Raw genomic sequence first — 22,910 nt, 5'->3', positions numbered from 1 at the left:
AGCTATGTGCTATAAAAATAAAAAGAGATTACTCAGAGAAGCAGCCGTGGTTCAGGGGAAAGAGCCCGGGCTTTGGAGTCAGAGGTCATGGGTTCAAATCCTGGCTCCACCAATTGTCAATTGTGTGACTGGGCAAGTCACCTAACTTCTCGGTGCCTCAGTTACCTCCATATGTACAATGGGGATTAAGACTGTGAGCCCATCATGGGACAACCTGATCACCTTGTAACCTCCCCAGCGCTTAGAACAGTGATTTGGACATAGTAAGCGCTTAATAAACGCCATCATTATTATTATTATTACTAGTAAAAGTCCACTCCATTTTGGATCCTAAAAACCAAAGTCTCCAAAAATGGGAGTTTTGGCAGAAATAACCAAGGCAAGAAACAGATGCTTTGACAAATATAGCGCTGTGCTGATTTCTTCTTTGACGCATGCATATATTAATTGGAAAGCTGCCGTACTCGCCAGGGAATGTGGAGAGGTAAAGCAATGGGAAACCTCTTGTTATATGTTGTTATATGTATTGTGACTCTACAGGGGAGCAGCGTGGCTTAATGGAAATAGCCCGGACTTGGGAGTCCGAGGTCGTGGGTTCTAATCCCGGGTTCGCCACTTGTCAGCTTTGCGACTTTGGGCAAGTCACTTAACTTCTCTGTGCCTCAGTGACCTCATTCCTACTCCGTGTGGCTATTTTTTACCACGGAGTTGGTTAGGCACAGAGTCAAAAAAACATAGGAGGTGTTGATTGGGCTGCCTGGAAGCACAATTAAATAGTGAGGATGCAAAATTGGAGAGTCGGGGTGTGAACTGACTGCTGAAAATAGTACAATCCACCATGAAATAGTCTTATGGGTTTAGGGTGGAGGTGGGGCGGCGGGAGGGGGGCATTCCAGGCCATGAGCCTTTCCAATCCGAAGGGGAGGGGGGATGCTCGACTAAAACTTATCCCTCTGCCCCTCCACCATCCGCTTTGGTGCCTCTGATAGTATTGACACCTGTCTACTTGTTTTGTTTTTTGTCTCTCTCCCCCCTTCTAGACTGTGAGCCCGTTGGGTAAGGACCGTCTCTATATGTTGCCAGTTTGTACTTCCCAAGCTCTTAGTAGGCGCTCAATAAGTACGATTGAATGAATTTTCCAGATGAGGTAACTGAGGCCCGGGGAAGTGAAGTGACTTGCCCAGGGTCATACAGCGGACACTTGGCAAAGCTGGAATTAGAACCCACGGCTCTCAAGTCCGGGCTCTATCCTCTAGGCCGTGCTGCCTTCTCCACTGCCTCGGCCCAGTAGCCCTTGCAGAGACTCAGTCCAGGTCAGGCGTGTTCATCTTCATCATCATCAATCGTATTTATTGAGCGCTTACTGTGTGCAGAGCACTGTACTAAGCGCTTGGGAAGTACAAGTTGGCAACCTATAGAGACAGTCCCTACCCAACAGTGGGCTCACAGTGTAAAAGCGTTCAGCTGGGACCAGGGATGCTTTGTCTTGTCTTACGCCGTAGAGTCGTAGCGACTCCGTGGGCTCATGATCCCTTCCTTCCTCTCCCCCTCGTCCCCCTCTCCATCCCCCCATCTTACTTCCTTCCCTTCCCCACAGCACCTGTATATATGTATATATGTTTGTACATATTTATTACTCTATTTTATTTGTACGTATCTATTCTATTTATTTTATTTTGTTAGTATGTTTGGTTTTGTTCTCTGTCTCCCCCTTTTAGACTGTGAGCCCACTGGTGGGTAGGGACTGTCTCTAGATGTTGCCAATTTGTACTTCCCAAGCGCTTAGTACAGTGCTCTGCACATAGTAAGCGCTCAATAAATACGATTGATGATGATGATCTCTCCCAGAACGCCCCACCTCCATCTGCAGGCATTCCCGTAGTGGATCCGTAGAGTATTTAGTGGTATTTGTTAAGCCCTTACTATGTGCCAGACATTGTACTAAGCGCCGGGGTAAATACAAGCCGATCCGGTCGGAGACAGTGCATGGCCCACCTGGGGCTCGCAGTTTTAACCCCCATTTTAAAGATGAGGGGACTGAGCCCCAGAGAAGTGACTTGAAGGTCACTCGCCAGATGCCTGGCGGACCCAGGATTAGAACCCAGGTCCTTGGGGAGTCCCAGGCCTATGCTGTCTCCACTAGGCCACGCTGCTACTTGACCAGCTTAGGATCAGTGAGAGCCCCGGCCTTGCCGGGCTGGAGTTTGGACACCCTGGTTCATGAAGTTTCTTGGATTGCAAGTTCCCAAGAACGAAAGGAGATGCTCACTTCGTTGTGGTGCTAATGTTGGTTTGGGTATCCAGTTTAAAATTCCATCTGGATAGAGAGTCACACCAGTGTATCTCCTTTCCTTTGCTCTAAAAGAAAAATCGTATTTTAGATGTGTGGAAAAAAATGCTTGTGTTTCTGCCAAGTATAAGGCTGGAAGTTTTGGGGGTTTTTTTTATGGTATTTAAGTTCTTACTATGGGCCAGGCGCTGTCCTGAGCACTGGGGTAGATACAGGCTAATCGGGTTGGGCTCAGTCCCTATCCCGCAGTCCTAATCCCCAATTTACAGATGAGGTGTCTGAGGCTCAGAGAAGTTGAGTGATGTGCCCAGGGTCACACAGCAAACAAGAACCCAGCTTCTCTGACTCTCGGGCTCTTCCCAGCAGGTCTCACTGCTTGCCGGGTTAAATAAAATCTGATCGGAGCTATACTGTTCCTCTGTCTTTGGCTCAAGAGCTGGTAGCGTGGAAGAAAATATTCAGCTCGGAATTAGAGGAAACCTAAAGAAAAAAGAGAGGATTGCCATCTCCATTTTTCCACATCTTTGCCAGTGAAATCCCTAACCTCTGCAGATCACCATTTTTTTTCCGCTCTTCCTTGGGTATGGGCTGTACATATTGGAAATAATTGTTCTGTTTTTGAATTAATTCAAGTGGTTTAGTGAACTGAAGTCTTTTAAGTACCTTTTAGTACAAAAGTAGGTTGGCAACCTAATTTGTATTTGTATTCACAAGTCAGCCAAATCCTCCCTCCATCTGCTTACCTACCATTGTGCTTTGCCTTTTGTGCCTTTAAAATTTAAATTCACCGTTGGTGTTTAATAAGCACTTGTTATGAATTAGGGAAATTCCCCTATTAAGAGAAAGGTCTTTGCTGCCTAGACCCCTTGTTTTTCCTTTGAAGAGGTGTTTATATTTTTCTGTTAGGCATTAACCAGAAAATCAGGGTTGGTGTGCAGTAAAAATTTTTATGTACATTGCATAGAGTTTGGAGTTGTATTGCCCTAATAATGGATTTCTGTTGATGGTGTATGTGTTTTTGTGAAGGTATTCTATGTCATTCTCTGTCAGGGCACAAAGTGAAGCATCCTGTGAATCAGTCAGCCGTATTTTGTGAGTACTTCCCGTGTGCAGAGCACTGGACTAAGCACTTGGGAGCGTCCAGTACAGCAGAGTTGGTGGACACATTCGCGGCCCACAGAGAGCTTACAGACTAGAGGGGAATAGTATAAGCCAAAGTTCATGCCAGTAAGGACGATACTAGTCTTTCTGGGAGTAATTTTTGAATCAATCTATCATATTTATTGAGCACTTACTATGTGCGTCATCATCATCATCATCAGTCGTATTTATTGAGCGCTTACTATGTGCAGAGCACTGGACTAAGCGCTTGGAAAGTACAAATTGGCAACATATAGAGACAGTCCCTACCCAACAGTGGGCTCACAGTCTAAAAGGGAGAGACAGAGAACAAAACCAAACATACTAACAAAATAAAATAAATAGAATAGACATATACAAGTAAAATAAATAAATTAATAAATAGAGTAATAAATATGTGCAGGTTCTAATCCTACCTCTACCACTTTTCCGCTGTTGGACCTTGGGCAAGTTACTTTATTTCTCTGTGTCTGAGTTCCCTCATCTGTAAAATGGGGATTGAGACCGTGAACCCCATGTGGGACAGGGGACTGTGTCCAACCCGATTTCCTTGTATCCTCCCCGGCGCTTAGTACAGTCCTTGGCCCACAGTAAGCGCTTAACAAATGCCATAATGATTATTTCCAAGATATTATAAATGATGTCAGGATAGTTATATTCTGGAGATGGAACTACTCTGATCTGCACTTAAATCTTGACCAGAGTTTTCTCATTTTAAACTGTAAGCTCGCTGTGGGCAGGAAATGTATATAACATCTCTGTTGTCCTGTACTCAAGTAATAATAATAATAATTGTACTTGTTAAGCACTTACTATGTGCCAGACACTATACTAAGCACTGGCGTGGATACAAGCAAATTGGGATGGACACAGTCCCTGTCTCACACGGGGCTCACAGCCTTAATCCCCATTTTAAAGCTGCCGTAAATGCGGCAGGAAGAAATGAAGTGATTTGCCCAAGGTCACACAGCAGACAAGTGGTGGAGCCGGGATTAGAACCCAGGTCCTTCTGACCCCAAGGCCCGTGTTTTATCCACTAGACCTTGCTGCTTCTCCCAAGTGCTTAGTACCATGTTCTGCGCACAGCAGGTGCTCAATGAATACCATGTTTCATATGAATTCCACCCCTTTTTAAAGTTCCGCAAAACGTCTTTTCATCAGGATTTTGACCAGAAAAATCTGTGGATTTTTGAACTCTCAGATACATCAATTTTCAGTTAGTCAACGTTTTAAAGCCAAGGAGATTCGAGAATGTTAAGTGCCTGGTTCTTCTGCAGCAAAGCCTTTTGTAAATGGAGAAAGAGAAGCCCATAGTTGGTTTTCAATAGATGCCAACGATAAAAAAAAAAAAGTATTGGAGCGGGAAAGGTAAGTGAAAGGGCGAGTCTTAGAAAGATCAGTCTTTTCTTCACCATCCCTAAACTGCTTTTCAAAGGCCTTAGAACTGAGGGATTTTATGCTTCTCCTCTTGCCCAACTCTGCTCTCCTGTCTCCGGATTAATTTGCAGTTCTGGGGCTCCATTAAAAAAAAATAAAGCCCTGGTGAAGTCAAAGTAAAGACTAACAAGACAATATCAGCAAATAGACACAATAAAATCAAGGACTTCATCATGGGTCTAATTTGCTTTGAAAATAGGATTTTTATTTTTTTACCATTATCATCTGGGTCTCAACAAAGGGAGCTCAAAGCCATTTATTTTGACTGAGGACTGAAAGTCAAGGGCAGATGACAACATCGAAGTTCTAGGATCCCGACCACTTCCCGTAGCAGTAATTGCGGTACTTGTTAAGCGCTCACTATGTGTTAAACACTCTTCTAATCCCTGGGGTAGCTGCAGCTTAATCAGGTTGGACACAGTCCCTGTCCCATATGGGGCTCGCACTCTGAATCCCCATTTTACAGATGAGATAACTGGGGCCTGGAGTTCCACAGCACCTGTATATATGTATATATGTTTGTACATATTTATTACTCTATTTTACTTGTACATATCTATTCTATTTATTATATTTTGATAATATGTTTGGTTTTGTTCTCTGTCTCCCCCTTCTAGACTGTGAGCCCACTGTTGGGTAGGGATTGTCTCTATATGTTGCCAACTTGTACTTCCCAAGTGCTTAGTCCAGTGCTCTGCACACAGTAAGCGCTCAATAAATACGATTGATTGATTGATTGATTGATTAAGTGACCTGCCCAAGGTCACACAGCAGACATATGGAGGAGCTCTGCTATAAGAGAGTGCCTCAGTGGTCCTAGTGATGAAGCAAATGTAAAGATGACTGATTTGCCTCAACATCTGTTGGGAACTGCGGTTCTCAGACGAGCTGAAATCTGGAGCCTGAAAAGTTGGAGCGACAGCTGGGAGGCAACAGCAGAAGATCGATCATTCTGACACCGAGCAATTAGAAAGGGGACGACTGTCTTAGAACTGCAGCCCAAAGAAAGAGAAATGAAAGAACTGGCAAGAGACTGAGACCGTTCCTAAAGGGCAATCTTGACTTGCATAAAATGTGGAAAGGGATTATCAGCATCGTATCAGTTTCTCTCCGTTCCGTGCACAGATGGTGATTAAAAAAAAAAGAAAACCCTCAGAGTCACTAGCATGATCTTTAAACCAAAATCTGTCCATCAATTGTATTTATTTTAAGTAATTTTTTGTTTTATTTTGATGTCTGCCTCCCCTTCTAGACTCCAGGCTCACTGTAGGCAAGGAATGGGCCTGTTATATTGTTTTATTGTACTCTCTATTTATTTATTTATTTATTATTACTATTTATATAATAACATTATAATATATCATTATATATACTCTCCCCCTTTTAGACTGTGAGCCCACTGTTGGGTAGGGACTGTCTCTGTATGTTGCCAATTTGTACTTCCCAAGTGCTTAGTACAGTGCTCTGCGCATAGTAAGCGCTCAATAAATACGATTGATGATGATGATGATATTATATTATAATATATAATATAATTATTTATTCCTTATTAATATATTTATAATACAATATAATTATAATAAATATTATTCCTTATTAATATATCTTAATATATAATTAATTATTTATTTATTTATTGTTGTGCTCTCTTTATTGTATTGTATATCACTAATGGATTCATTTGTTGAGCGCTTACGGTGTGCGCTGAACCCCAAGTGTATGTTTATGTCTAAGTATACTGTATAGTCAATCAGTCAATCAATCAATCGTATTTATTGAGCGCTTACTGTGTGCAGAGCACTGTACTAAGCGCTTGGGAAGTACAAGTTGGCAACATATAGAGACGGTCGCTACCCAACAGTAGGCTCACAGTCTAAAAGGGGGGAGACAGAGAACAAAACCAAACATACTAACAAAATAAAATAGAGTAGATATGTACAAGTAAAATAGAGTAATGAATATGTACACTAATGTACACTAATGGATTCATTTGTTGAGCGCTTATGGTGTGCACTGAACCCCAAGTGTATGTTTATGTCTAAGTGTATACTGTATAGTCCCCAACAAGGCATTATTTAAATGTTTTTTTATACTCCAGATTAGACTGTGAACTCACTGTGGGCAGGGAATGTTACTGTTTGTTGTCGTATGGTACTTTCCCATGCGCTTAGTACAGTGCTCTGCGCACAGTAAACGCATAATAAGTACAATTAAACGAATGAATGAGTGAACTCAAATTGCAACGATTGATAACATGGTGGCCAGGGAAATGATCAACCCTGGATCTTTATCATCTAAATCCTGTTGAGTTTTTTTTTTTTAATTGCTACAGAATTTCAGGCCTTGATATTTTATTCTGTTTTCTAGAGATGGTTCTAATTAACTGTGTTGCAAACTATGCCAAATAACGGAAGAGTCATGTTTCCGGTAAAGACAAACACAACAAATGAAGGTCAATTGTGTTTAATCTATGAAGAGAGGAACTAGATCTTTTAGAAGAAAATATCAAAAAGTACTACATTTGAGGTTGGAAAAGTTAATCCATAAAATACTTGAATACTTTGATTTTTATTTAAGACCTATTCTGGCCCCCATTTTTCAACCTTCACATCGCTGCTGATATTTTTCAGGACCAGGAGTCTTTGAGGATAAAATCATTCAGGTGTTTGAAAACAACAAAATATAGTCAAATAATAGCCCAAGAAATACGTCAAATTTCCGTGATCACCATTTAGATTCATCCATCAGGAAAGGTCTGGTTGTGTAGAGCAGTGAGAAGAAGATAAAAAAAAACAAGCAAGCAAAAAGCCAAAAATAGAAAAAGGGCTCTCCTTTGCCCATTGTTTTTTAAATGCAATACAGTAGATAAGTTTTTATCATCATCATCAATCGTATTTATTGAGCGCTTACTGTGTACAGAGCACTGTACTAAGCGCTTGGGAAGTACAAATTGGCAACATATAGAGACAGTCCCTGCCCAACAGTAGGCTCGCAGTCTAAAAGGGGGAGACAGAGAACAAAACCAAACATACTAACAAAATAAAATAAATAGAATAGATATGTACAAGTAAAATAAATTAATAAATAGAGTAATAAATATGTACAAACGTATATACAGGTGAATAGTATTTAAGTGCGTACTATGTGCCAGGCACCGCACTAAACGGCAGGTTAGTTACAGACTAATCACAGTGGACACAGGCCTTGTCCACATGGGACTCGCCGTCTCAATGTCCATTTTACAGCTGGGGTAACTGAGGCCCAGAGAAGTGAAGCGACTTGCCCAGGGTCACACGTAGCAGACAGGTGGAAGATCCGGGATTAAAACTGGTCTTCTGCCGCCCGGGCCCGTGCTCTTTCCACCAAGCCATATTACTTTCCCGTCTTTCTGACCGCTTTTTCCCCAGACGTCCTCTCCGAGGGGACCGACCAGTATTTGGCTTTTGGAGAAGAAATGGAAAGTAAAATTAGAAGCTGCGTGCACCATCAAGCCTCAGTGCACCTAAGGAATATATTTATGCACCCCTCAAACTTGCCCTGTCTTGTTATCCCGCTTTAATGAAGTTGGAGGGCCGGCAATCTGTTGCACAGAGCATTAGTAATGCAGCTGTGGTTAATATTAATGCCGTTACCACCACAAACTCCCCATGCTTCTGCTAAATCTGTCCCGCGACATCAATGAACAAACTATCCCCCTACTCGGTTCTTTGCTTGGAAGATTTTTCTCCCTCGGTTAATCAGTATTTAACATTGCCTCGGCTAATTTATTCCGCCGAGCTCCCGCCCACGGTGTTTATGTCCTTTGGAAACTCTGAAAGGAAGCACTGGAGGATGAGTTCCTTCCCATGTTGCGCTTGGTTGGAGCACCCGCCTAATAATAGCGTCGTCTTCGTTCCAGCCTCGAACAATTGTTTTTCTGTCAGAAAAGGGGAGACATCGTTACTCAGAGGCCTAATCGCTAAAGGAGGGCGTCCTGACCGTAGAATAAAGGTGGTGTTGGGATACCTTTCGGGAGTTTGGGATATAATAATAATAATAATGGCATTTGTTAAGCGCTTACTATGTGCAAAGCACTGTTCTAAGCGCTGGGGAGGGGAAACAAGGTAATGAGGTTGTCCCACGTGGGGCTCACAGCCTTAATCCCCGTTTTGCAGATGAGGGAACTGAGGCTCAGAGAAGTTAAGGGATTTACCCAAGGTCGCACAGCAGGCATGCGGCAGAGCCGGGATTCGAACCTATGATCTCTGAGTCCAAAGCCCGGGCTCTTTCCACTGAGTCACGCTGCTTACAAGGGCTACTAGTCCAATGCTGAATGAGATCTCGGGGGGCTCCGCTCGTGGCGGGGAACGTGTCTGGTTCTGTCGCCCTCTCCCAAGCGCTTAGTACAGTGCTCTGCACGCAGTAAGCGCTCGATAAATGCGACCGGACAAATGTGCGATAGGAGGGATTTATCGGGGCTGGCTACGGCCAGAGCGCTGTGCTAAGCGCTTGGGAGCATCACTTTCCTGCCTCTGATGAGCTGATAAGAGCGGGGAGGACGGGTGTTGATAGAAATAAAAAAACTGACAGTGTAGTGACTGCCGTGGGATGCTACTGAATGAATGAGTCAGGGACCTGGGTTCCAGTCCCGGCTCCACGAGGCAAGTCTCCATGTTTTGTTTTGTTGTCTGTCTCCCCCTTCTAGACTGTGAGCCCGTTGTTGGGTAGGGACCGTCTCTCTATAATAATAATAATAATGTTGGTATTTAAGCGCTTACTATGTGCAAAGCACTGTTCTAAGCGCTGGGGTAGGTACACGGTAATCAGGTTGTCCCACGTGGGACTCACAGTCTTCATCCCCATTTTACAGATGAGGGAGCTGAGGCCTAGAGAAGTGAAGTGACTTGCCCAAAGTCGCACAGCCGACAAGTGGCAGAGCCGGGATTTGAACCCACGACCTCCGACTCCAAAGCCCGGGCTCTTTCCACTGAGCCACGCTGCTTCCCCATTCCCCTATATGTTGCCGACTTGTACTTCCCAAGCGCTTAGAACAGTTCTCTGCACACAGTAAGCGCTCAGTAAATGCGATTGAATGAATGAATGTACACTGTGGGCAGGGAATATATCTTCCAACTCCATTGTATTGTACTCTTCCAGGCCCCTTAGCACAGTGCTCTGCACACAGTGAGCGCTCAGTATATACCACTAGTTGATGGGACTTTGGTCAGCCTTCAGGAAATTTTACCCCGTGTGGTTTGGGCTGTAGGGTTACATCAAAGGAGAAGCAGTGTGGCTCAGTGGAAAGAGCCCGGGCTTTGGCGTCAGAGGTCATGGGTTCAAATCCCGACTCCGCCAACTGTCAGCTGCGTGACTTTGGGGAAGTCGCTTCACTTCTGTGCGCCTCAGTTACCTCATCTGTAAAATGGGGATTAAAACTGTGAGCCCCCCGTGGGGCCACCTGATCACCTTGTGACCTCCCCAGCGCTCAGAACAGTGCTTTGCACATAGTAAGTGCTTAACGGATACCATCATTATTATTATCAAAGAGAATGTTTCTCCATCATCCTGAGTTGAAATCATGATTGACCCAGTCGAACCTTCTATTGAACAAAATAATTACAAAAAAAATGGAGAAGGAAGTTGGGATACAGGGATTTCTGGTAAAAAAAAAACAAAAACAAAAACCAATTACCTTTTTCATTTAACCTTAAATACTTCGCTTTCAGAGGGTTCCTTGAATAGCATGAGAAAAATAATATGATTCATTTTATTATGACTTTACCTGCTTTGCAGAACAAGGAAAGGGCGCTTTGCAGGAAGGCATAAAAGGGAATTTCTCATAAAAGCAGTTTAATTCTTTGTCATGCATCCTACTTGAATCCTGCATAAAGAAGAGCATAAAACTTGCCAACTGGCTTTTGGAATGGCTCTTATTTTATAAAGCAGTGGGGAATCCAGAATGACACAGAGTCCTTTATATTTTGAGTTTCTGATTTTGGTGCATGAAAACAGGCCTTTCCAGGATATTCTGGATGAAAAATAACAGCCAGAAGCTTTTTTCTTGCTACGTGTGTTTGTTTTTTCCCCTCACTCTCTCAGGGTCCTTGTTTGTTCCTTTATTTTACGTCTTCGCTTTGTCTCGCTTGTTTTGTGTGCTAAAAGCTTGTGTTTCCGTTGTGTGGGAGGTTCACAAATTAGTTTGTGGTTTTAGCTAAGTTCTAAAATTGGCCGGACCCCGACTTCAAAGGGTCGACCTCCAAGGGCTGGAGAAGCAGCGCGCCTTAGTGGGTAGAGCCCGGGCCTTAGAAGGACCTGGGTTCTAATCCCGACGCCGCCAGGTGTCTGCTGTGTGATTCAGCAAGTCCGTTATCTTCTCTGTGCCTCGGTTACCTCATCTGTAAAATGGGGATAAGAGTGGGAGCCCCATGGGGGATGGGGACTGTGTCTCACCTAATTACCTTGTTTCTACCCCAGCATTTAGAGTGGTGCTTGGCAATCAGTAAGTGCTTAACAAGTATTATTATTATTATTATTATTATTATTATTAGCATGATCCGGGATTATTATTATTATTATTATTATTGTTATTATTATTATGATCCGGGGGGGGTGTGTTGACTCCACTCCGATAGTGATGGTCCCTGAAAACTCTAGACTGTAAACTCGTTGTGGACAGGGAATATGTCTTTTTATTGTAATATTGTACTCTCCCAAGCGCTTAGTATTGGGTTCTAATCCTGACTCCGCCACTTGTCTGCTATGTGACCTTGGGCAAGTCTTTTAACTTTTCCATGCTTCCGTGACCTCATCTGTAAAATGGGGATTAAGACTGTGAGCCCCACCCGGGCCAGGCTGATTACCTTGTTTCTATTCCAGGGCTTAGAACAGGGCTTGGCACATCGTAAGAGCTTAACAGATACCATCATCATCATTGTTAATGTTATTACAGTGCTCTGCACACAGTAAGCACTCAATAAATACAAACGATGGATTGAAGTTCATCTCTGGAGTATCCTCTCCAATGGTGTAATCCGAAAGGCTTGTATTTCTCTGGGAGATTCCCGGTGTCTGACTCCGTCTCCGGAGTCCGCCGATCTAGGCAGGACCCCCTCCAGTGGGTACTGGTACATATCAAGAGCCCACTGTTGGGTCGGGACCGTCTCTATACGTTGCCAACTTGTACTTCCCAAGCGCTTAGTACAGTGCTCTGCACACAGTAAGCGCTCAGTAAATACGATTGATTGATATAAAGGCTCATATATTCTTTGGGAAATTCACAGTGTGGCACCAGCCTGGCATCACAACTCACACCAAACAAATGTCAGCCCTTCTCTGTGGGAGTGAGCTATGCTCAGCTCCCCTTCCCCACCACCATCATGCAGACCCTCTTTCCGGAGCAGTTTCACCCCACCTCCCTTATTGGCGGTGTAAAGGGATAATAATGATGGTATTTGTTAATCACTTACTATGTGCAAAGCGCTGTTCTCAGCGCTGGGGTAGATACAAGGTCATCAGGTTGTCCCACGTGGGGCTTACAGTCTTCATCCCCATTTTACAGATGAGGTAACCGATATGTTGCCAACTTGTACTTCCCAAGCGCTTAGTACAGTGCTCTGCACACAGTAAGCGCTCAGTAAATATAGTTGATTGATATAAAGGCTCATATGTTCTTTGGGAAATTCACAGTGTGGCACCAGCCTGGCATCACGATTCACACCAAACTGCAGTTTAACCACATAAATGTCAGCCCTTCTCTGTGGGAGTGAGCTATGCTCAGCTCCCCTTCCCCACCACCATCACGCAGACCCTCTTTCCGGAGCAATTCCACCCCACCTCCCTTATTGGCGGTGTAAAGGGATAATAATGATGGTATTTGTTAATCACTTACTATGTGCAAAGCGCTGTTCTCAGCGCTGGGGTAGATACAAGGTCATCAGGTTGTCCCACGTGGGGCTCTCTGTCTTCATCCCCATTTTACAGATGAGGTAACCGATATGTTGCCAACTTGTACTTCCCAAGCGCTTAGTACAGTGCTCTGCACACAGTAAGCGCTCAGTAAATATAGTTGATTGATATAAAGGCTCATATGTTCTTTGGGAAATTCACAGTGTGGCACCAGCCTGGCATCACGATTCACACCAAACTGCAGTTTAACCACATAAATGTCAGCCCTTCTCTGTGGGAGTGAGCTATGCTCAGCTCCCCTTCCCCACCACCATCACGCAGACCCTCTTTCCGGAGCAATTCCACCCCACCTCCCTTATTGGCGGTGTAAAGGGATAATAATGATGGTATTTGTTAATCACTTACTATGTGCAAAGCGCTGTTCTCAGCGCTGGGGTAGATACAAGGTCATCAGGTTGTCCCACGTGGGGCTCTCTGTCTTCATCCCCATTTTACAGATGAGGTCACCGATATGTTGCCAACTTGTACTTCCCAAGCGCTTAGTACAGTGCTCTGCACACAGTAAGCGCTCAGTAAATACAGTTGATTGATATAAAGGCTCATATGTTCTTTGGGAAATTCACAGTGTGGCACCAGCCTGGCATCACGATTCACACCAAACAAATGTCAGCCTTTCTCTGTGGAAGTGAGCTATGCTCAGCTCCCCTTCCCCACTGCCATCACGCCGACCCTCTTTCCGGAGCAATTCCACCCCACCTCCCTTATTGACAGTGTAAAGGGATAATAATGATGGTATTTGTTAATCACTTACTATGTGCAAAGCGCTGTTCTCAGCGCTGGGGTAGATACAAGGTCATCAGGTTGTCCCACATAGGGCTCACAGTCTTCATCCCCATTTTACAGATGAGGTCGCCGAGGCACAGAGAAGTGAAGTGGCTTGCCCATAGTCACACAGCTGATAAGCGGCGGAGCCAGGATTAGAACCCACAACCCCCGACTCCCAAGCCTGGGCTCTTTCCTCTAAGCCACGCTGCTTCACAGGGAAAGCGGGGCTTAGTCTGGGAAGGCCCTTTGGAGGAGATGGGCCTTCCATAATCAATCAATCAATCATCATATTTATTGAGCGCTTACTATGTGCAGAGCACCGTACTAAGCCCTTGGGAAGTACAAATTGGCAACATATAGAGACAGATTGGGCTCACAGTCTAAAAGACTAAAAGACTTCTATAAGACTTTGAAGTGGGGAGAGTCATTGTCTGGTGGATTTGAGGAGGGATCCACCCTGGCGCTTAGTACAGTGCCAGGCACATAGTAGGCGCTTAACAAGCTTACAGCAGAGCTGGGGAATTCAGAGCAACGTTTTGCTATAGTGAGTGGGGCAGGGTAGCTCTTTAAAAGCACCCCCTTCCCCGCCGCTTCCTCCACGTGCCTTTTCCTAACCCACTTTGAATTTCTGCTGCCGGTTATTTATGGAACACCTCCTGAATGTTTTTAACCCCAATTAACCGAAGTACCAGGATCCTCCCCCTTTAGGGGGCCACAGGGGGGTAAAGGATGGAATATAACTTCTAAATGGGTCAGTAGGTGAATATCATCATCAATCGTATTTATTGAGCGCTTACTATGTGCAGAGCACTGTACTAAGCGCTTGAATATGAGTTAGCCAAGAAGCTTTTCCTTCTTTTACTGGGCTTTATGATACTCACTGGGTATTTGGAGTTGCAGTATAAAATATCTCTAACAAAATGTTACTTAAGGCATAATCAACTTGGGGATTTCATTGTCCCAGAACAGAATTAAATCTAGTGAACGTGTCTGGAGTTTTAAATGGCCTGGTTCATTTTGTGACTGATCGCGTCAGCGCTTAGAACGGTACTTTGCACAGAGTAAGCGTTTAATAAATCATCAATCGTATTTATTGAGCGCTTACTATGTGCAGAGCACTGTACTAAGCGCTTGAAAAATACTGTTCTAAGCGCTGGGGAGGTTACAAGGAGATCAGATTGTCCCACGAGGGGCTCACAGTCTTGATCCCCATTTTCCAGATGAGGGAATTGAGGCACAGAGAAGTGAAGTGACTCGCCCGAAGTCACACAACTGACAGTTGGCGGAGCCGGGATTCGAACCCAAGACCCCTGACTCCAAAGCCCGGGCTCTTTCCACTGAGCCACGCTGCTTCTCATAAATGCCATCATTATTATTTTAAAGAGAAACAGGTTGGCCTAGCGGAAAGAGCCACGGGTTCGGGAGCCAGAGGGCATGTGTTCTAATCCCAGCCTCACCACTTGTCCGCTGTGTGATCTTGGATAAGTCACTTAACTTCTCTCTGGGCCTCGGTTCCCTCGTCTGTAAAATGGGGATTGAGATTGTGAGCCCCAAGTGGGACAAGGACTTGGTCCAACCTGGTGATCTTGAATCTACCCCAGGGTTTAGTTCAGTGTCCGGCACATAGTAAGCTCTTAAACAAATACCATTTAAAATGAAAGTAAAAATAATGCCGGCCAGTAGCCCTGCCAGCCCAAAATCCTGAGGAAGAAAATCGGACATATTCAATCAATCAATCGTATTTATTGAGCACTTACTGTGTGCAGAGCACTGTACTAAGCGCTTGGGGAGTACAAACTGGCAACATACAGAGACAGTCCCTACCCAACAGTGGGCATATTCCTCAGGGTTTGGAAGATACTCAAGGAATCAATCAATTAATGGTATTTTCTGAGAGCTTACCGTGTGCGGAGCATTGTACTAAGTGCTTGGGAGGGTTACCTCATCCGTAAAATGGGAATTAAGACCATCAGCCCTATGTGGAACAGGGAGTGCATCCATCCAATCAATCAATCAATCAATCAATCAATTGTATTTATTGAGCGCTTACTTTGTGCAGAGCAGTGTACTAAGCGCTTGGGAAGTACAAATTGGCAACACATAGAGACAGTCCCTACCCAACAGTGGGCTCACAGTCTAATCCAACCTTATTAATAATGATAATAGTAATAATGGTAATTGTTAAGCACTTACTATGTGCCAAGCACTGTTCTAAGAGCTGGGGTAGATACAAAGTCATCAGGTTGTCCCATGTGGGGCTCACAGTCTTAATCCATATTTTACAGATGAGGTAACAATAATGAGGTAATAATAATAATAATGGCATTTGTTAAGCACTTACTATGTGCAAAGCACTGTTCTAAGCGCTGGGGAGGATACAAGGTAAGCGGGTTGTCCCACATGGGGCTCACAGTCTTCATCTCCATTTTCCAGGTGAGGGAACTGAGGCCCAGAGAAGTGAAGTGACTTGCCCAAGGTCACACAGCTGACAAGTGGTGGAGCTGGGATTAGAACCCAGGACCTCTGACTCATCATCATCATCATCAATCGTATTTATTGAGCGCTTACTGTGTGCAGAGCACTGTACTAAGCGCTTGGGAAGTACAAGTTGGCAACATAGAGAGACAGTCCCTACCCACCAGTGGGCTCACAGTCTAAAAGGGGGAGACAGAGAACAAAACCAAACATACTAACAAAATAAAATAAATAGAATAGATAGGTACAAGTAAAATCTAAGCCACGCTGCTTGTCTCTACCCCAGTGCTTAACAAATACCAGGAAAAAGGAAAATAACGGAGTTGGTGGTTCCGTTCCTTGTCCATGGCGGGCTGACAGACTAGAGGAAGGGCCGAGGAGGAGTGAAAGTGACTGGGGGATGCGCCTCCCCGCTCCAAGAGATGGCTCTGATTTTAGGGGCACATGAGGGAGGGAGAGAGAGAGAGATGGACCCCAATCTCCGTGCCACTTCCCAGAATCTTCCGGGATGAATTCACCATAGGATTCTGGGCCCCTTTAATGGCATTTATTGAGCGCCTCCTGAACGCAGTGCATTGGACCAAGGACCTCGAGGACCTCCGTCATCATCAGTCGTATTTATTGAGCGCTTACTGTGTGCAGAGCATCCACTCCAATGGGAGAGGATGTATAAACTTCCTTCCTCTCCCCCTCGTCCCCCTCTCCATCCCCCCCATCTTACCTCCTTCCCTTCCCCACAGCACCTGTATATATGTATATATGTTTGTACATATTTTTTTACTCTATTTTACTTGTACATATCTATTCTATTTATTTTATTTTGTTAGTATGTTTGGTTTTGTTCTCTGTCTCCCCCTTTTAGACTGTGAGCCCACTGTTGGGTAGGGACTGTCTCTAGATGTTGCCAATTTGTACTTCCCAAGTGCTTAGTACAGTGCTCTGCACATAGTAAGCGCTCAATAAATACGATTGATAATGATGATGATGATGATGATAAACAGTGGAATTACATAAAATTGGGTGTTCAGCGATACCATGCATTAATAATGATAATAATAATAATAATAATCATGGTATTAGTTAAGCACTTACTGTGTACCAAACACCGCTCTAAGCTCTGGAGATACAAGGTAACCAACTTGTCCCATGTGGGGCTCGCGGTCTCGACCCCCGTTTTTGCAGGAGAGGGAACTGAGGCAGAGAGACGGTAAGTGACTTGCCCTAGGCCACCCAGAAGACAAGTGGCAGAGCCGGGATTAGATCCCACGTCCTCTGCCTCCCGAGCCCGGGCTCGCCACCATCGAGCGTGGACCGAAGGGGTGGGAAGGTTCAGGATACGGATAACGAGTCAAGGAAGGCTTGTCTTTTAGACTTTTAGTCTTTTAGACTGGGAGCCCACTGTTGGGTAGGGACTGTCTCTATATATTGCCAAATTGTACTTCCCAAGCGCTTAGGACAGTGCTCTGCACACAGTAAGCGCTCAATAAATACAATTGATTGTCGGAGGAGATGGGGCAGAGGGACGGAGATGGGGCAGAGGGACGGTTTATCAGGATATGGATAACGAGTCAAGGAAGGCTTGTCTTTTAGACTGGGAGCCCACTGTTGGGTAGGGACTGTCTCTATATATTGCCAAATTGTACTTCCCAAGCACTTAGTACAGTGCTCTGCACACAGTAAGCGCTCAATAAATACGATTGATTGATTGTCGGAGGAGATGGGACAGAGGGACGGAGATGGGGCAGAGGGACGGTTTATCAGGATACAGATAACGAGTCAAGGAAGGCTTGTCTTTTAGACTTTTAGTCTTTTAGACTGGGAGCCCACTGTTGGGTAGGGACCGTCTCTATATTTTGCCAAATTGTACTTCCCAAGCGCTTACTACAGTGCTCTGCACACAGTAAGCGCTCAATAAATACGATTGATAGTCGGAGGAGATGGGGCAGAGGGACGGAGATGGGGCAGAGGGACGGTTTATCAGGATACGGATAACGAGTCAAGGAAGGCTTGTCTTTCAGACTTTTAGTCTTTTAGACTGGGAGCCCACTGTTGGGTAGGAACTGTCTCTATATATTGCCAAATTGTACTTCCCAAGCGCTTAGTACAGTGCTCTGCACACAGTAAGCGCTCAATAAATACGATTGATTGATTGTCGGAGGAGGTGGGGCAGGGGGACGGATTTGAAGAAGGGGAGTTTTCCAAGCCCTTTTTAATCCCAGAAATTCTCACAGCATTCCTAGTCTGTCAGGCGGGCAGACGGGCCACAGAGCTCCTCCACCTTCTTCCGTTTCATTTCCAAAGTAAATATTTCTGTCTGCTTCAGAAAAACCCAAAGTTACGAGCGGGGAATATTTTATTTATTTATCTTTTGATTTCTGTTAGTGTCTGTCTCCCCCTCTAGACTGTAAGCTCATCGTGGACAGGGAGCGTGTCTGTTTATTGTTTTAATGTACTCTCCCAAGCTCTTAATACAGTGCTTTGCACATGGTAGGCGCTCAATAAATAAGACTGAATGAATGCCCAAAATTAATACCTCCTTAAACTGCAGAAAGGATTATTCAGCCTTGTCTGGTTCCCCCTCTAGACTGTGAGCTGGTTGTGGGCAGGGAATGTGTCTGGTGTTGTATTGTGCTCTCCCAAGCCCTTAGTACAGTGCTTTGCACACAGTAAGCGCTCCATAATGACAATTGATTGATTGAATGAATGAATGAATGAATAGTGATTTAGGGATGGATTTCAGGGGAAGGTCTGTTAAATTATTGACTGTGCCTTGGGGCATACTTTTTAATCCCAAAGATTTTCTGTTGTTTACTGCACACAATTTAGGCCTGCTGATAATTAACTCTGCAGAAATGCCGTTGTATTGTGTGGGTCACTCGAACCCTCAAAATGAGGATTACTGAGTAATTATTTTCAATAGAAGCTTAGAACCACAGTAGCCAAAAACCCAGGTGACAAATTACAACCCTGAAAGTTTAGAACATAAAACAACAGGTTTGGCATGGTTTCCAATGACTTCCCCCCGAAATTTATTAATCTTAAATTGAAGTATATTTAATCTGAGAGGAAACATTGGTTTTCCACTGGGAATACACTAAATGGAGAAGTAGGTTCTAAGGCTGTGATTAAAGGGGATATGACAACATATTCTGGGTAGCAGCGTGGCTCAGTGGAAAGAGCACGAGCTTTGGAGTCAGAAGTCATGGGTTCAAATCCCAGCTCCGCCAATTGTCAACTATGTGACTTTGGGCAGGTCACTTCACTTCTCTGTGCCTCAGTGACCTCATCTGTAAAATGGGGATGAAGACTGTGAGCCCCCCGTGGGACAACCTGATCACCTTGTAACCTCCCCAGCGCTTAGAGCAGGGCTTTGCACATAGTAAGCGCTTAATAAATGTCATTATTGTTATTATTAATTAGCATTAAAATAGGGTTTTAAAACCTTATTTGTAAATCATTTTGTTCAGTTGAAATGCAGCAAATAAAATGGGTAGCAAATTATTTTGGCCCCCCCCCCTTTTTTTTTTCTTGCAAGTGATGACATTTTATTGAGGAAGTGCGTGAAAATAACCCAGCCCAAAAGGAAATCTTTTGTTTGATACCAGTCATCACTGAGGCCAAGTCGGTCCGTGAATTCCGAACTTATTCTTGCCAAGATCACACGTTTCCGCCTGGAGCCTGAACTTCAAAAGGCAAGCCGCTCAAAAAAAAAAAAAATAAACAACCCAAACCCACACATTTTTACACAACCTACATCTCAAAAGAAAGGCTTTTAGCAACAGAGCGCTCCTAATGAAGCGATTTCCATACCTCAGCCTTTCCGGAATCCGTACACGTGATGTTGTTTCACGTGGCTGACCGAGAAGCAGGCAAACCCCCATCTTTATTGTACTGTACTCTCCCGAGTGCTTCGTTTAGTACTCCGCGCACAGTAAGCACTCAATAAATACCACCATCGGTTCAGATTTTCTGGTGGTCTTTGAAGATGGGGAGGTTTGAAATCTGACAGCTTTGAAAGGAGTTTTGGGTCGGTGGGAACGACTGAATCGGAGATGAGAGTGAAGGTACAGTAGGAAGATAGGCCTGAATGGAGCTAATAGGATGAGCTGGAGTGTGGCAGGTGAAGAGATCATATAATAATAATAATAATAATAATAATGATGATCATCATCATCATCAATCGTATTTACTGAGCGCTTACTATGTGCAGAGCACTGGACTAAGCACTTGGGAAGTACAAATTGGCAACATATAGAGACAGTCCCTACCCAACAGTGGGCTCACAGTCTAAAAGGGGGATGGTATTTAAGCACTTACTATGTGCCAGGCACTATACTAAGCACTGGGCAGGTGAAGAGATCGTATAATAATAATAATGATGATGGTATTCAAGCACTTACTATGTGCCAGGCACTGTACTAAGCGCTGGGGCGGAGACAAGTCAGTAGGGTTGGACACAGCCCTCGTCCCACATGGGGCTCACAGTCTACATCCCCATTTTCCAGCTGAGGTAACTGAGGCCCAGAGAAGTGAAGCGACTTGCCCGGGGTCGCACAGCAGAGAAGTAGCGGAGCCAGGGTCAGAAACCCAGTTCCTTCTAGACGGTGAGCCCGCTGTTGGGAGGGACTGTTTCCAGACGGTGCCGACTTGTACTTCCCAAGCGCTTAGTACAGTGCTCTGCACACAGTAAGCGCCCAATAAATACGACTGAATGAAGGAATGAATGGCTCCCGGGCCCGGTCTTTAGCCACCACGCCGTGCCGCTTCTCAGATCTGGAAGAAGGAGAGAGCTGATAGAGGGCCTTCGAGTCGGCGGGTCAAGAGTTCGGTTGAAGTGGAGAAGGGGTCATCCGTTGGAAATTTTTGCGGAGCAGAGGGATGTATCCTGAGCACAATTTCAGGAAAGCCAGCCCGCCAGGAGAGTGCAGAATAGCTTGAAGATTGGGGAACAAGAGGCATAATCAGCTTCAGTTTTGTCTTCAATATCCGGGTTACTCAGCCTCAGCTACGAGTGTTTCTAATGCTTAAGGAAGCTTTAATATTTAAGGCCAATAACCGTAGCATTTGCAGTGAGAAAATAGCTGGTTTCATTCTGTCTGTTTTTGGAATCTTTCTGGGACAAAATGTACGAGTGATTTTTCTGTTTGGAATGATTTAAAAGGAGAAACCCTCCTGTGCAGTTCTTAGTTGGGAATTCGAGTTGTTTTACAGCATTCCGCCCGAACCCCATAACCCAAGCATCTTTCCCCTCCGGCACCAACCTCCTTACCGGTTCTGTTTTCTGCTAGTTTCTCTTGCAAACTCATGTCTCAGAAGGTACAGTTGATAATAATGATAGCACTTGTTAAGCACTTACTATGTGCAAAGCACTGTTCTAAGCTCTGGGGTTGTAATAATAATAATAATGATGACATTTATTAAGCACGTACTACGTGCCAAGCACTGTTCTAAGCGCTGGGGTGGGTACAAGGTAACAAGGTTGTCCCATGTGGGGCTCACAGTCTCAATCCCCATTTTACAGATGAGATAACAGGCACAGAGAAATGGAGTGACTTGTCCAAAGGCACACAGCTAAGTGGCAGAGCCGGGATTAGAACCCACGACCTCTGACTTCCAAGCCCGGGCTCTTTCCACTAAGCCACACTGCTGATTAGGTCAACTAAATGATAATGATGGCATTTGTTAAGCGCTTACTATGTGCAAAGCACTGTCCTAAGCGCTGGGGAGGTTACAAGGTGATCAGGTTGTCCCACGGGGGGCTCACAGGCTTCATCCCCATTTGACAGATGAGAGAACTGAGGCCCAGAGAAGTGAAGTGACTTGCCCAAAGTCACCCAGCTGACAAGCGGCGGAGCCGGGATTTGAACCCGTGACCTCTGACTCCAAAGCCCGGGCTCTTTCCACTGAGCCACGCTGCTAAATCACATATGCTTTCTGATTTTAGGAAGTTACAATTTAAAATCAATGTAAAATATTCCGAATAAGGAAGAACAGATTGCGGGGAAAGTCAGAGGCTACTGAGGGAGAAAATGAGTTCTACCTTTCAGTTACACACATGCTTTCTCTTAGGTGAATCGCCCCGTCTTCTTCGAGTGTAGAGGTCTAAAATGCCGGGTTCGCTCCCTGGAATAGGCTAGGTAATCTGGGGAAAATATTAAAGCACTCAGGCCACAAGATGACTGGCAGATAGCTAAATAGTCCCCTAATATTCTGAAAGAGTTAACGTCGTTTCCAAGTGCTTTATTTATTATCTTGGAGCAAGCTCCGAGATAATCAACTGGGCTCATGCCGTGTTTCGTTTGGAAGATGCTGCTGGACAAAGTTGGTGTTCTTTAATCAGTCGGCGCTTCAGCTATATGGTAATAATTGGGTTCTGCCCCGCACACCAGTTTATAAGATTTCCAAAGTTTGGGAAGGGGGAGAGGCGGGCGGTGTTTCCGGAGGAAAAGGAAGTCGGGATATTATTCAAACCCTGCTACTGCAAAGAAATGAAATATAGTGGTGCTTGGTGTAAATGTGCTTTCTGAAGCATCAAAATAGATTTCTGATGCTGTAAAGGTACGCTTAATTGTCCAGGCTTATATCATTATTAAAGGGAGAGAGAAATCTCTATGATGGCATAGATGCAAATAGATTAACAGACGTGTTGGTTTGTGAGGTGTTTTCCAGCACTTATACTTGCAAATTAAGCCATTATTTGCAACTATCCTGCAAAAATAGTACTAACATTAAGACTTTATTCGAACTAATAGTATTAGGGAAATAAACTGCTTGCTTGAGGTAATTTCTTGATTTCTTTTTTCATTCTTTCAGGAGACCCATGAAATTGTGGCCATCAAGAAATTCAAGGACAGCGAAG

General features: G+C 44.5%; 1 protein-coding gene across 4 annotated transcripts in view; it reads left to right on the top strand.

Annotated features, from left to right (window-relative positions):
• CDKL5 (cyclin dependent kinase like 5) overlaps positions 1-22,910 on the top strand; it is a 160,813-nt gene that overhangs the window by 61,636 nt on the left and 76,267 nt on the right. For all 4 annotated transcript variants that reach the window (XM_038757035.1, XM_038757032.1, XM_038757034.1 and 1 more), the window contains exon 4: positions 22,865-22,910. In XM_038757035.1, coding sequence (XP_038612963.1) covers positions 22,865-22,910 — 46 coding nt within the window. The remainder of the gene's footprint in view (positions 1-22,864) is intronic.

The sequence above is a fragment of the Tachyglossus aculeatus genome, chromosome 15 (assembly GCF_015852505.1).
Source record: "Tachyglossus aculeatus isolate mTacAcu1 chromosome 15, mTacAcu1.pri, whole genome shotgun sequence".
Classification (NCBI taxonomy): domain Eukaryota; kingdom Metazoa; phylum Chordata; class Mammalia; order Monotremata; family Tachyglossidae; genus Tachyglossus; species Tachyglossus aculeatus.
Note: the sequence above shows the minus strand (reverse complement) of the source record. Positions and strands in the feature narration are given on the sequence as shown.